At 44.1% G+C, this 13,377-nt stretch overlaps 1 protein-coding gene across 5 annotated transcripts in view; it reads right to left on the bottom strand.

The window, feature by feature from the left end:
- LOC144670145 (talin-2) overlaps positions 1 to 13,377 on the bottom strand; it is a 345,177-nt gene that overhangs the window by 29,683 nt on the left and 302,117 nt on the right. For 4 of the 5 annotated variants that reach the window (XM_078532616.1, XM_078532619.1, XM_078532618.1 and 1 more), the window contains 4 exons: positions 13,006 to 13,111; positions 1,984 to 2,108; positions 1,179 to 1,304; positions 1,008 to 1,070 (listed from right to left, as the gene is read on the bottom strand). In XM_078532616.1, the coding sequence (XP_078388742.1) occupies positions 1,008 to 1,070; positions 1,179 to 1,304; positions 1,984 to 2,108; positions 13,006 to 13,111 (420 nt within the window). Of the gene's footprint in view, positions 1 to 1,007; positions 1,071 to 1,178; positions 1,305 to 1,983; positions 2,109 to 13,005; positions 13,112 to 13,377 lie in introns of those variants that run through there. The other variant, XR_013573826.1, reaches the window with a different exon arrangement.

Here is a 13,377-nt window from a genome sequence, read left to right as displayed (position 1 = left end):
AGCTTACTCTGAGAGTAACACACTGAGACACAGAGCTAACTCTGAGAGTAACACACTGAGACACAGAGCTTACTCTGAGAGTAACACACTGAGACACAGAGCTTACTCTGAGAGTAACACACTGAGACACAGAGGTAACTCTGAGAGTAACACATTGAGTCATGGAGCTAACTCTGAGAGTAACACACGGAGACACAGAGCTTACTCTGAGAGTAACACACTGAGACACAGAGCTTACTCTGAGAGTAACACACTGAGACACAGAGGTAACTCTGAGAGTAACACACTGAGACACAGAGCTAACTCTGAGAGTAACACACTGAGACACAGAGCTAACTCTGAGAGTAACACACGGAGACACAGAGCTAACTCTGAGAGTAACACACTGAGACACAGAGCTAACTCTGAGAGTAACACACTGAGACACAGAGCTAACTCTGAGAGTAACACACTGAGACACAGAGGTAACTCTGAGAGTAACACACGGAGACACAGAGGTAACTCTGAGAGTAACACACTGAGACACAGAGCTAACTCTGAGAGTAACACACTGAGACACAGAGCTAACTCTGAGAGTAACACACGGAGACACAGAGCTAACTCTGAGAGTAACACACTGAGACACAGAGCTAACTCTGAGAGTAACACACTGAGACACAGAGCTAACTCTGAGAGTAACACACTGAGACACAGAGGTAACTCTGAGAGTAACACACGGAGACACAGAGGTAACTCTGAGAGTAACACACTGAGACACAGAGGTAACTCTGAGAGTAACACACTGAGACACGGGGTCTGCTCTGCATACCACAGCAGATGGAGGTGGAGATTTCTAACTGCCTTAAACTGGAACTGAGAACTTTCTGAAGGAAACCGGGTGGTTGCTATAACAATCAACTGATTGACAGCAGCTCAACACATGGGTGTCAGGTCCGAAATTGATCTTTGTTCAGTAACACAAAGGCTCAAATACCCCCAACCCATTATCTTGTAAAAGGAATACCTACTGCAGATATAAGGCCTTGAGACCACTGTCCATCATCCACCGCATTAGCCAGGATGGCACCGACCTGTTGATAGAGAAACACACACCCATTGGAACAGTGGCAGAGAGAGCAACATGTCACTAAAATACAACTGCAATTCCTTTCTGACCAGAAAAAAACTTTCCTGCTCACCTTTCCTTGGGCAACAAGCTCTCGTTGGGCAGCAGAGGCCGACTTCACCAGGGCGCTGGTCGCAGCTGCAATCGATTTCGCAGCTTCTAGAATCTGCTCCTCAAAGTCAAGGGTCTCATCTGCTTGCTACAGGGAGAGTAAAGGCATTGTTAAAGGGCATTGCTCGTAGAAAGCACAGAACAGCACTGCATGCACAGCACCCCAGGCAAGATGACCCAGACACCTCACAAAGCTTATTGTATAGAACAACTATCTTAAAAGCTGGAAGAAACAGGAAAAATCGCTAGTCCCTATGTAAAATGCTGTAAAATTAAACTCAGCCCTGGGAGTATAAAGTGCAGAGTGATTTTGCGTGAATCAGAGACCAATTACATTAGCTTTCTTCCGTTCCAGAATCAACTCTGTTTTAATCCGACATTGTTTTGCCTCCAATCGTAATAGCTCTTTAGCCTGTGATAAATTTTTGTAGCCAGGAGACAGGGCAGGACACTATAGCAATATGTTTGATATATAGTTGACTCGAGTAACAACCTAATATATCAAACATATCACACAGCGTCTTGCAGGAAACATCCAGCCTGGATTCACTCCAAAGAGACAATAGTTCCTGACCAATCCCCCAGACCAACCACGAACAGGAGAACAATGGTTGCGACTAGCTGAGATCGCCATGGCGACTAGAAGCATGGATGGTCTGGAGATTCATACTAAACTACGCAGGTTTAGATGGATCAGGGTGAGGAAGCCTGCGCACATAGCGCTGGGCTAGTCTCTGGGCCACTCACTCTCTCTCTCACTCACTCACCCTGGGTTTGGCCCTCGGTTTCAGCTGCTCCAGTTTCTTGGCGGCAGCCTCAATGGACGCTGCAGCTCCCAGCAGCTCCGCCTCCGCGATGACTGTTGGATCTTCGGGATCCACCCATTCCGTGCCTGAGGAAGTCAAAACATTCCCTGTGAGCTCTCCGGCAGAATTCCCCAGTTCAATAGTTCAACTGATTTATAGGAGGGGGAGAGTGGGGGGAAAAGGACACTGACTGAGGAAAGGGCAGGTCTCTTGGCTTCACTCAATGGTATTTTCACACCGGTTTGGGGAATACTAAAGAATGATTCAAGACTATGCTGCAGAATTGATGCATATGTAATGGGTGACTGAAATACAAGCAGTGAAAAACAATTATATGGGAATGGGAGCCTTGATATTTGGGTTTTATAAATAGAGATATACAAAAGCAAGGAACTTCTTAATCACTGGTTGGACCTCCGCTGCAGTATGGTGCTCAGTTCTGGAAATATATCAAAGCCTTGGAGAGGGTGCAGAGGAGATTTACCAGAATGGTGATGACCCTTTGTCAGAACAACTCAAAACGTCAACTCTGTTTCTCTCCAAAGACGCTGCCCAACCTTCTGGGTATTTCCAACATTTTCTGTTTTTATTTCAGGTTTCATACACCCGCAGCATTTTACTTATGTTTTATGAGAACGGCATCAGAGATAAGGAACTTCAGTTACAGAGAGGGGTTAGAGAATGTAACGATCTGGAACTTGCTGCTTAATAGGATGTTGGAAGCAGCTCCCTCAGTAACTTTCAAACTGAAATGGAGAAAGGATTGAAAAGGGAAGAAAAATTACAGGGCGATGGGGAAAGAGTCGGAGAGTGGGACTACCTTAGATCGGAATGTAAAAGTCAATCTTTGAAGCCTTGAAACATCCTCCCAAACACATGGGTGAACTTGTCCACTCAGTATAAAATGTGAACCCCGGGTGGCTGCCATTTGGAAGTGTGAAAAAACCCCACTAGTAATTCAAACTAAGTCAATCTGTCGCGTTTAGTAAATTAATTAATTCTATAAGGCTAGTTTGAACCGCAATCATAATGTGTTAAAAACAGTCAAATTCATTATCTTTGGCATCTGATGCAAGGAGTTCATCAAATTCATCCCAAGTCACTTTGGCTCTGCCATCACCGTAAGGATCCTACTCTGGGTCAGGCGCGGCACTTTCAGTTTCATAATCATCTCTCCACAACAAATCATCTTCCTCTCCATCCACTGAATTGGATATGCTGCATTTTTTGAACAATCCGATGACAGTTTGTGTATTAATAGCATCCCATAATTTGAAGACAAAACCACACAAAACATCAAGCAGGGCAGTATACATATTCCCACTCCATTCAGCACAAACATGATCCTTGTTGAGGCACACATCCAAAGGCTGAACCACAGATGTTAGACCCGTTGGTATAACTACAACTTGGGTGTTATTTCTTGGCAGATGCCTCAATCTCAGTTATATGGCATCTGAACATGCCCCACACTAGGTGGTCACTGGGACGCCTATTCCACATATTATTGATCCACAACTTCACTCCATCCTTCTCCAACTGTTGTGATGGACAGACACAAAAGCCCCTGCAGGGAATTTGATTTTCGGCACAGTTTTACATTTGAAAATGACCATAGGCTTTAATTTTGTTCAGTTGGCCGTGCAGGCTAATACCACTGTGAATCCTACCTCCTCATGTCCTGCGGTTTTCACAACCATTCCACACTTCAGTTGCTGGGAAAACCGAAATTCATAGGCGTTTCATCCATGTTGCCGGTGTGACATTGTGGGTACTCGTGTTTTTGCCACGGTCTGGTGATGAATCATTGGAAACTGGTCATTTTGACATTGTGATCTTTTGGCGGCACCGAATGATCTTGGTCTTTTACCACAACACTGGACATTTTCACTCCACGAAGCTGTTACACCAACAAGCTGTTGCTCTGAAATCTTTGCTGGACTCAGGTTTGATTTGGCCCACTTATGTGCATTTATGCACGATGCATTTCTGGTGCTGATGTAACCATTCTGATGATTTTTGAGGGCCTGTTTGGATAGATGCTTCTCAAGATCAGGCCAGTGACTGGTCCTTGATCTGATGGTGCATTTGATCTTGGGCATCTTCTTCAGGGGTAATTCCTTCTCTTTCCGCTCTCAAACCAGTTTTTCACTAACACCAAATTCCCTCGATGAAGCACAGTCATTTGACGAGTTAGCAAATGTTACAACCTTTAGCTTGAAACCAGCTTCGTGCTTCATTCTTTTTGCAGGAGGACCCATTTCTGTTTGTCACTCACACATTGGGTGTGTTCTTGTCTCTGTGGGAAAATCTTAAACTCCCGTACATCTTCTTGGCTACACAGCCCAAATCACCGGCTTGATCCCATGTATCAACTTATAGGGCGACTATAACCCTAAACTTTCTTTTGGGCTGAAAAATTGAGGCTGACTCCTGATGTGAGTATAGCCCTGAGCATGCATTTATTAGTGCCAAGAAAATTGGGTCACATTATATGTTGGGTCAACTTATATACTGTGATCTATGGTAATTAGATAGCTTTTCAAAAAGCTGGCATGGGCACACTAATGTGAACGACCTCCTGCTGTGCATTAAGCTTCTAGGACTCTTCAATGTATAACTTTCAGAAAGACACTACTCAATTTCAAACTTTGCTTAATTACATCTCTCAGAATCACAACTTCAAACTGGAAGTGAAAAACATCCTGAGACAACTATCGGTAGAAACTCTAGTGTCATTAAACAGAAAGAGGAACCAGCGAGGTTAATGAGATGTTTTCCTTTTTCTAAAGGAGTTGGAACATCAAAGGGGAGGAAATGATGCTTCAGTTGTACAGAGTCTCGGTCAGGCCCCATCTTGAGTCACTATGTCCCACTGTGGGCACTGCACCTCAGGAAGAATCAATTGGCCTTTTTGGAGGGGGCGTGGGCAGCACAGGTCCACCTGAATGACTTAAAGGGTTAAATGATGAGGATAGGTTGAATAATCTTGGCTTGTATTGGCTATAGGAGATTAAAGGATAATCTAATGGAGAGGTTTAAAATGAGGGATTTGATATAGAGAAAATATTTCCTCCAGTGGGGAATTCAGAACAATGTTAAAATTAGGACTCGGCCAGTTAGGGTTAAAGTCCAGAAAGCTGAAACTCTCTCCCACAAAATGCTGTGGATGCTGGGTGTCCATAAAAAGAATGTGAAGGTTGAGACTGACCATTTCTGTTAGCTGAAGTTAGCAAATGATGTGGAGCAGAGGCAGGTAAACGAAGTTGAGACACAGATCAGCGATGGTCTAATTGAATGGCAGAACAGGCTTGTGGGGCTGAATGGCCTTTTTCTGTCCCTATGTTCCTGAACAGCCAATTTGCCAGAAAGCACCAGGCTTCGCTTCACCAATCTGCTCTGAATTGGACAATCTCAGATAGAGTGGTGAGGTAGGATTGGATGGATTGGAGTGATTGGATTGGATAGAGTGGTGAGGCAGGATTGGATGGATTGGAGTGATTGGATTGGATAGAGTGGTGAGGCAGGATTGGATGGATTGGAGTGATTGGATTGGATAGAGTGGTGAGGCAGGATTGGATGGATTGGAGTGATTGGATTGGATAGAGTGGTGAGGCAGGATTGGATGGATTGGAGTGATTGGATTGGATAGAGTGGTGAGGCAGGATTGGATGGATTGGAGTGATTGGATTGGATAGAGTGGTGAGGCAGGATTGGATGGATTGGAGTGATTGGATTGGATAGAGTGGTGAGGCAGGATTGGATGGATTGGAGTGATTGGATTGGATAGAGTGGTGAGGCAGGATTGGATGGATTGGAGTGATTGGATTGGATAGAGTGGTGAGGCAGGATTGGATGGATTGGAGTGGGGGGTAATGCGAGGGTTGTGGGGTGTGGGGGCGTGTAGCATAAACATTGGCCTCAGTGTCTCTAAGGTACAGAGTGAACACATAACACATAAATGATGGCTCCTGGTCCTGATCAACATCGAGATAGTCCTGCTGCAAGTTTGGTCACCTTACTTAAGGAGGGACATAATTACATTAAGAGGAGATTCGCTTGACTGATCCCTGGCCTGAGGGGGTTGTCTTATGAGGAAAGGTTGAGCAGGTTGGGCCTGTACCCACTGGAATTTAGAAGAATGAGAGGTGATCTTAATGAAACATATAAGATCCTGAGGGGGTTTGACAGGGTAGGTGCTGAGAGGATGTCCCCCCTTGTGGGAGAATCTAAAACTAGGAGACACAGTTTCAAAATAAGGGGTCTCCCTTTTGAGATGGAGATGAGGAGGGTCATTAGTCTGTGGAATTCCCTTCTCCAGCGAGCAGTGGAGGCTGGGTCATCGAATATGTTCCAGGCTGAGCTGGGCAGATTTTTGATCGACAAAGGAGTCGATGGTTATTGGGACAGGCAGGAAAGTGCAGTTGGTGCCACAACCAGATCAGCCATCATCTTATCGAATGGTGCAGCAGGCTCGATGGGCCGAATAGCCTACTCCGGCTTTAATGTTTTTATGTTTGTAGGAGCTTTTGGGGCCGTGGGACTGTAGATTCTAGCTGAGACTATGTCAACAAGTTAGATGGCTGGCTGAAGATAATGGGGGATTAAAGGAATGTGGGAACAGAGCAGGCAAGTGGGGTTGGGACTACTGTCCATGTGGAGGGTGAGAATCCACATGTCCGTTTGGAGCTTGTTGCAATCTCCATGGTTCAGGACTTCCAAACCGATGAGAAAGACACTACAAGCGAGTTTTCTTCAGACCGATTCACAAAAGCTTTGTGGATCAGTCACAGGGGAATGCTTTTCTGTGGGATTACACAGAAGGTACGGCATAGAAACAGGCCATTCGGCCTAACTGGTCCATGCTGGAGTTTATGTTCCACATAAGGCCTCCTCCTACTCCTTTTCACCTCACCCTATCGGCATAACCCTCGATTCCTTTCTCCCTTGGGGTTATCTAGCTTCTGGCTAAATACATCAATGCAATTCGCATTGTATTGGCAAGTTCCACATTTCAGGAAAGAGTTTTCCTATCACTCCGAAGGCAGGAATGAGTAATATCTCACATTGTCCTTCAGTAGAGTACAGCAGATGAAAGAAGTTGACTCCAAAATAACTCGAGGTTTAGTCAAATTGGAAAAACCAGGCCCAAAGCCTGCAATTAATTAGTCTCCGTTTCCTTGCATGTGGCAGGTTTCTACACAGACCCACTAAATAGATTAAACCTACATGAGTGAAATGAAGGAAGCTACAAGAAGATTATTTACAGAGTGTTTGTTTTGTATTAGCCTGATGTAGAGACAAGAATGTTTGACTTCAGCCAACAATTCTGCTCTGGAAACAGCGATGTGACCTTAGCAGAGTAAAATCAGTTTGTGGAATGTTGTGCAATGGGGGGTCAGGGAGGTAGGGAAACTGAAACATCGACTTCTAAAGCACAGCTGCCATCAGTTTGGCTCAGTGATCGCACTCTCCCCGCTTCAGCCACAGGTCGTGAGTTCATGTTCCACTCCAAAGACTTGAGCACATGATCCAGGCTGACACTCCATGGCAGAGCTAAGGGACTAATGCACTGTTGGAGATGCCGTTTTTTGGATGAGACTTTAAACTGAGGTCCTGCCTGCCCTCTCTCAGTGGAATGTAAAAGACCCCATGGCACTATTTCAAAGAAGAGCAGGGGAGTTATCCCTTAACTAACATCACAAAACCAGCTTAACCAGTCATTTATACCTGTGTTTGTGGGAGCTTGCTGTCTGTTTCCCCACAATATGGCAGTGAGTCAATGTCAAAACTAATTCATTGTCTGTGGAGCACTCTGTGAGGTTGAGTAGATGGAAGATATTAGACTGATGTAATTTCTTCCTCATCGTTGTTAATGTATCAGGAATACCAGATGAGACAGGAATGCTTGCTGAAGTATTCAGTGGACCGCAGACTGCGTGTGGCAACAAAGGGAGTTAAGCTAAGAGCATGGTGATTGGAAAAGCCTGCGATGGGAATGCTTCCCAATCTGGAATGGAGAGTGTAGAATGCCAAAGCGAAGATGGGAGAACTCTGTGCAAGATCATCAGCTTTCTACCGCCCTGACTTGGAAATATATCGCCGTTCCTTCACTGTGGCTGGGTCAAAATCCTGGAACTCCCTCCCTAACAGCACTGTGGGTGTACCTACACCACAGGGACTGCAGCGGTTTAAGAAGGCAGCTCACCACCACCTTCTCAAGGGCAATCAGGGGTGGGGAATAAATGCTGGCCCAGCCAGCGAAGCCCACATCCCATATATAAATTTTTAAAAAAGAACGGAAGAGAGGCAATGGACAGCTGGGGCTTGTTGAGGACAGAGACTGATCGTGAGATCTTGTGTGGCGTCTGGGAATTGACAGATGCCTGATTCATCTCCTGGTTTCACATATTCCTTCAATGTAGCAAGGCTGCCCTCTGCATACTTTAGATGGGTTGTCACAAAGAGTCTGGTGGGGGAGAGCACAGAGATGAAGGTCTCAATGGGTTTCCCTGAGCCTCTATTAACCTCCTACCCGGAGCTCAACATTCTTTCTGCCCATGTACTGAAGAAGTCAATGTCTAAATTAAATCAAAACAAATTCAAAAGGAAACAGTACCTCAGACAGCATCTATAAGGCATGAGCCCTTTCTTACAAAAACTCAAGCCCCCACCCAAAACTTTGGCTCCGACTATTCTCTCCACAGATACTGTCTGATCCTGTCAGTGTTTGCAGTATTTTGTTTGAAAATTAAATAGTGTCTGAAGTATTGTGAACCTGGTTTAGAAATAGATGGAGAAATAGAAAAGAATTTGGAAGATAAATTTGAAGAAAATAGAAAGCAAAGACAGATGTGAATTTTTATAGCGCCTTTCATAGTCTGAGAACATCCCAAAGCAATTTACAGCCAATAGTGTCTTCTGAAGTCTAGTCACTGTTTTAAAAAGGGAACATAGGAACAGGAGAAGGCCATTCACCCCATCGAGCCTGCTCTACCATTCAATATGATCATGGCTGATCAAATACTTCAATGCCTTTTAACCCACACTATCCCCATAACCCTTTATGTTATTGTTAATCAGAATCTGTCAATCTTTACCTTAAACACACTCAATGACTGAGTGTCCATGGCCCTCTGGGGTAGAGAATTCCAAAGATTCACAACCCTCTCAGTAAAGAGATTTCTCCTCATCTCGGTCCTAAGTGGCTTCCCTCTTATTTTGAAATTGTGTCCCTGGTTCTAGACTCCCCAACCAGGGGAAATATCTTACCTGCATCTACCCCGTCTATTCCTTTAAATATTTTGTAGGTTTCAATGAGATCACCTCTCATTCCTCGAAACTCTAGAGAATACAGGCCCAGTCTCCCCAGTCTCTCTTCATAAGACAGTCCCACCATCCAAGGAACAAGTCTGGTGAACCTTCGTAGCACTCGCTCTATGGCAATAATATCCTTTCTGAGGTAAGGGGACCAAAACTGCTCACAGTTCTCCAGGTGCGGTCTAACCAAGCTTCTATACAACTGGAGCAAGACTTCACTACTCCTGTACTCAAATCCTCTTGTGATAAAGGCTAACATCCCATTAGCTTCCTAATTCCCTGCTGCACCTGCATGTTAGCTTCCAGTGACTTATGGACAAGGACACCCAGGTCCCTTTGTACATCTACACTTTCTAATCTCTTACCATTTAGGAAATACTCTGCACACCTGTTCCTCCTACCAAAGTGGATAACCTCACATTTTTGCACAGTATATTCCATCTGCCATGTTCTTGCCCACTCACTAACTCTGTCCAAATCCTCTTGAAGCCGCTTTACATCCTCCCCACAACACACATTCCTGCCCAGCTTTCTGTCATCCGTAAACTTGGAAATATTACATTTGGTCCCCACATCCAAATCATTGAGATAGATTGTGAACAGCTGGGGCCCAAGTACTGATCCTTGTGGGACCCCCACTAGTCACAGCCTGACAATGTGAGAATGACCCGTTTATTCCTACTCAATATTCTGATTCCTATGCAAACATGCTGCAGATTTGTACACAGCAAGCTCCCACAAAGAGCAACGAGATAAATCAGCAGATAAACAATTTTAGTGATAAATATTGGACAGGACACTGGGGATAACTCCCACTGTTCTTTTCCGAAGTTGTGACTATGGGATCTTTTACATCCATCTGAGGCGGCAGACAGGCTCTTGGTTTAACAACTCATCCAAAACCTGGCACCTCCGATCGTGCAGCACTGGGGCATCAACCTAGAATCTTTGTTCAACTCCCTGGAGTGAGTGACACTGAGATTCCAATTTCCCACTCTATATTCCCAACACGTTTTAGGAAATGCCACAGCTGTATCAACAAAGGAGGAACAGTTCCCGTAGACTAGGCATTGAGCCTTTCCTTTAGTTCTGTACAAGTTATCATGCTTGAGAAATACATCGAGAAAGATTGTTTCAAAGTTGGCCTGGAGATGTTTAGCTGATCTGGAGTTTACACTTAATACTCGCAGCTCATTTCAAATAAAAAGGACTCATTTGGTGATCCCTTCCTCTAGTGTGGGGGAGACAGGAACTCTTGGGTCCGTGCTCTCCTTAGGAGTGTAAGATTAGAAATGAAGAGTTAAACGAATTGTCAATGCTATTGCTATAATACACCAGAGACTGACAGATACCTTCCTGAGCAACTACAAAAACTTCTCCTTAAAGAGTAAGTGAGGGAGCTCAGGGTAGAAGGGGAGGCAGAATTGGATTTTCTCCCAATGTAATGTGCAGAGTTAAAGGTCATCAAGTCATTCAATTGTGAAGTTGAAATGGGAAAGGAAGGGTAATAAAAATCATGGAGAATCTGGGTTTCAGCAGAACAAGCTTTGAAGGGATGAATAAGGGATTGCTATTTCAAGGTAGAATGAGAGGGAACATGGGACTGTCTGAAGGAAATACTGTTCAATTGCAGAGACAGTTTAAAACATGGCAAAGACTAAACAGGAGAATAGAGCTGAATTGGAGGAAAAGGTGAGTGAACAGGGAGACAGATGTGAACAGGAGAGTATACACTAACTAGTAAGAGAGAAGCAGAGACTTGGGGCTTCAGATACATATATAATATAAAACAAAAACAGAATTACCTGGAAAAACTCAGCAGGTCTGGCAGCATCGGCGGAGAAGAAATCAGTTAACGTTTCGAGCCTTCATGGCCCTTCGGCAGAACTGAAGCATAGTTAGAAGAAGGGAGAAATATAAATTGGTTTAAGGTGGGTGGGGAGGGGGGGCGGTGGTGGGGGGAGAGAGACATTGAGGGTGTGGTGATTGTGGAGATGAGCAGATAATCAAAAGATGTCACAGACAAAAGGGTCAAAGAGGTGTTTTGTCTGAGAAAAGTGCTAATTAAGAATGGAAGACAGGATATTCAAAGTACAGCTCTAGTGGGGGTGGGGTGGAAAGGCTAACAAGGTTTTAGATTTAAAAATAATGGAAATAGGTGGGGAAAGAAGAATCTATGTAAATTATTGAAAAAAATATATAATATATTGACTATCTTACCTCTACATCCACTTCCTGTCAACTTTTCCATTACAACTTCCTGTGTCGATGTTTGTAATGGGATATGTCTGTGTAAACTTGTGGAGTGAATATTGGGTCAGTGAATGAGTCGGAAGGGGGAGGAGAGAGGGAGATTGTAGCTTTAATTTACAGGTTCTCCAAACTCATGAGCAACGTTACAGCAAACAATCTCCTGACTACAGCAGAAGTACTTCTGACAAAATACAGTCAGTGGAGGTTAATTATGTAGAAATGATGTGTGTAAAATCAATCCTAGTCACTTAGAGAGTGCTGTCTCCAGGCGTGATTGACAAGAGAATTAGCTCCATTATTCCCAGGATTTGTGGTGTGAATATACACTCTGGTAAACTTGACCCCCACCCCAGTGAGGTTACTACAGTCCCACTGGCCAGAAGGTGTAACTGCAGCATGATAAGTTTACATAGCCAAGTTTCCATTATAAATGTGGACACAGAAATTTTTACTGAATGTCTAAAATATAAGGACAGAGCTTTTGATGTTTCAAATGCTGAACTATATCTGCGAGTCCTGGTCTATCTCCCACCCTCTATCTTCATTTCACCTGAAGATTACATTTGACTCATGTGTGCAATACAATGGAGGATGTCCAATCTTCAAAAGGTCAAGTTGGTAAATCTGCATCAATAGGGATCCTGGGTTTAAGAAGTTGGTGCCAAAAGTATTGAGTAAAGTAAATCTAGACAAATCAATTCTCAAGCTACAGTTAAGATATTTGGGTCCAGTTTTGGGCACTCCAATTCAGGAAGGCCAAGGAGACGGTGCAGAGTGAGAGGCTTCAGCGATGAGGAGAGATTTCATAAACTAGAGCTCTTTTCATGAGAACAAAGGCGGTTAATTAAGACGTGAGCTGAGAGAGGGGTTCAAAATAATAAGGGGTTTTGACGGGGTAAATTAGGAATATTTATTTCCACTGCTAAGTGAGTCATTAACTAAGAGGCATCAATCTAAGGTTATCACTAAAAGAATGAGAGCGGAGGTTGGAGTAATAATCATCCTACATAACAAAAGTTGAGGCTTGGAATATCTGACCAGAAACTGCGGGAAAAGCAGATTCCAGAATAGCATTTAAATTGACATGGGTAACGATTTGAAAATGAAAAAAAAATCAAAGGGGATGGGAGAGAGAGAGAAAGGGATAACTCTAACAGAGAGCTAGCACAGATGGGCTGAATAGCCTCTTCTTGTGTTAAAAGCCCACGAGCTCTTTGCGATTTCAGTGTTCCAAGTGATCTATTTCGGAGATCTGTGTCACACTTCCCTCTGCAAGAGGGACTAAAAACGTGATTCCTTAATAGTTTTCAAAAGGAACCTGGGAGTATGGGGCGATTGTGGATAATTTCCTCTAATACTGGGGGGACCGCGGGGACTGACACTTTCCTTATGCTGCAGTTTGATGCTGACCTTTCATGGCTTCCGCTGCCTGAATCAGTTCAGTAACAGCCGCTGCGACGTGCTTGGAGTACCCGGATAGCAGCAGCTTCTGCTCACCTGTGGGCTTCTGGACAATCTGTTTGGAAACAAAAGCACGAATCCCACATTCCAAAACTGTCCAACATTAAAAATGAACACAAGCTCCCTGGCAACTAAGAGCGACAGGGAATTCTCCACACGTTTCCCAGAAACTTCCCAAAGTTGGAAAAATTAGCAAACATCCAACAGGGTCACCATGGATTACAATGGTTACTGATTCCCTAAAATCCTAAATGCTCTGGCAGTAACAGAAGAATTGTTGGAAAACTAAGGCCCTAACTTAATTGTTCTAAAGACCTTCCC

The sequence above is a fragment of the Cetorhinus maximus genome, chromosome 30 (genome assembly GCF_964194155.1).
Source record: "Cetorhinus maximus chromosome 30, sCetMax3.hap1.1, whole genome shotgun sequence".
Taxonomy (NCBI): Eukaryota; Metazoa; Chordata; class Chondrichthyes; order Lamniformes; family Cetorhinidae; genus Cetorhinus; species Cetorhinus maximus.
The sequence above is the reverse complement of the archived record's forward strand: the minus strand, read 5'-3'. Positions and strand labels throughout refer to the sequence as shown.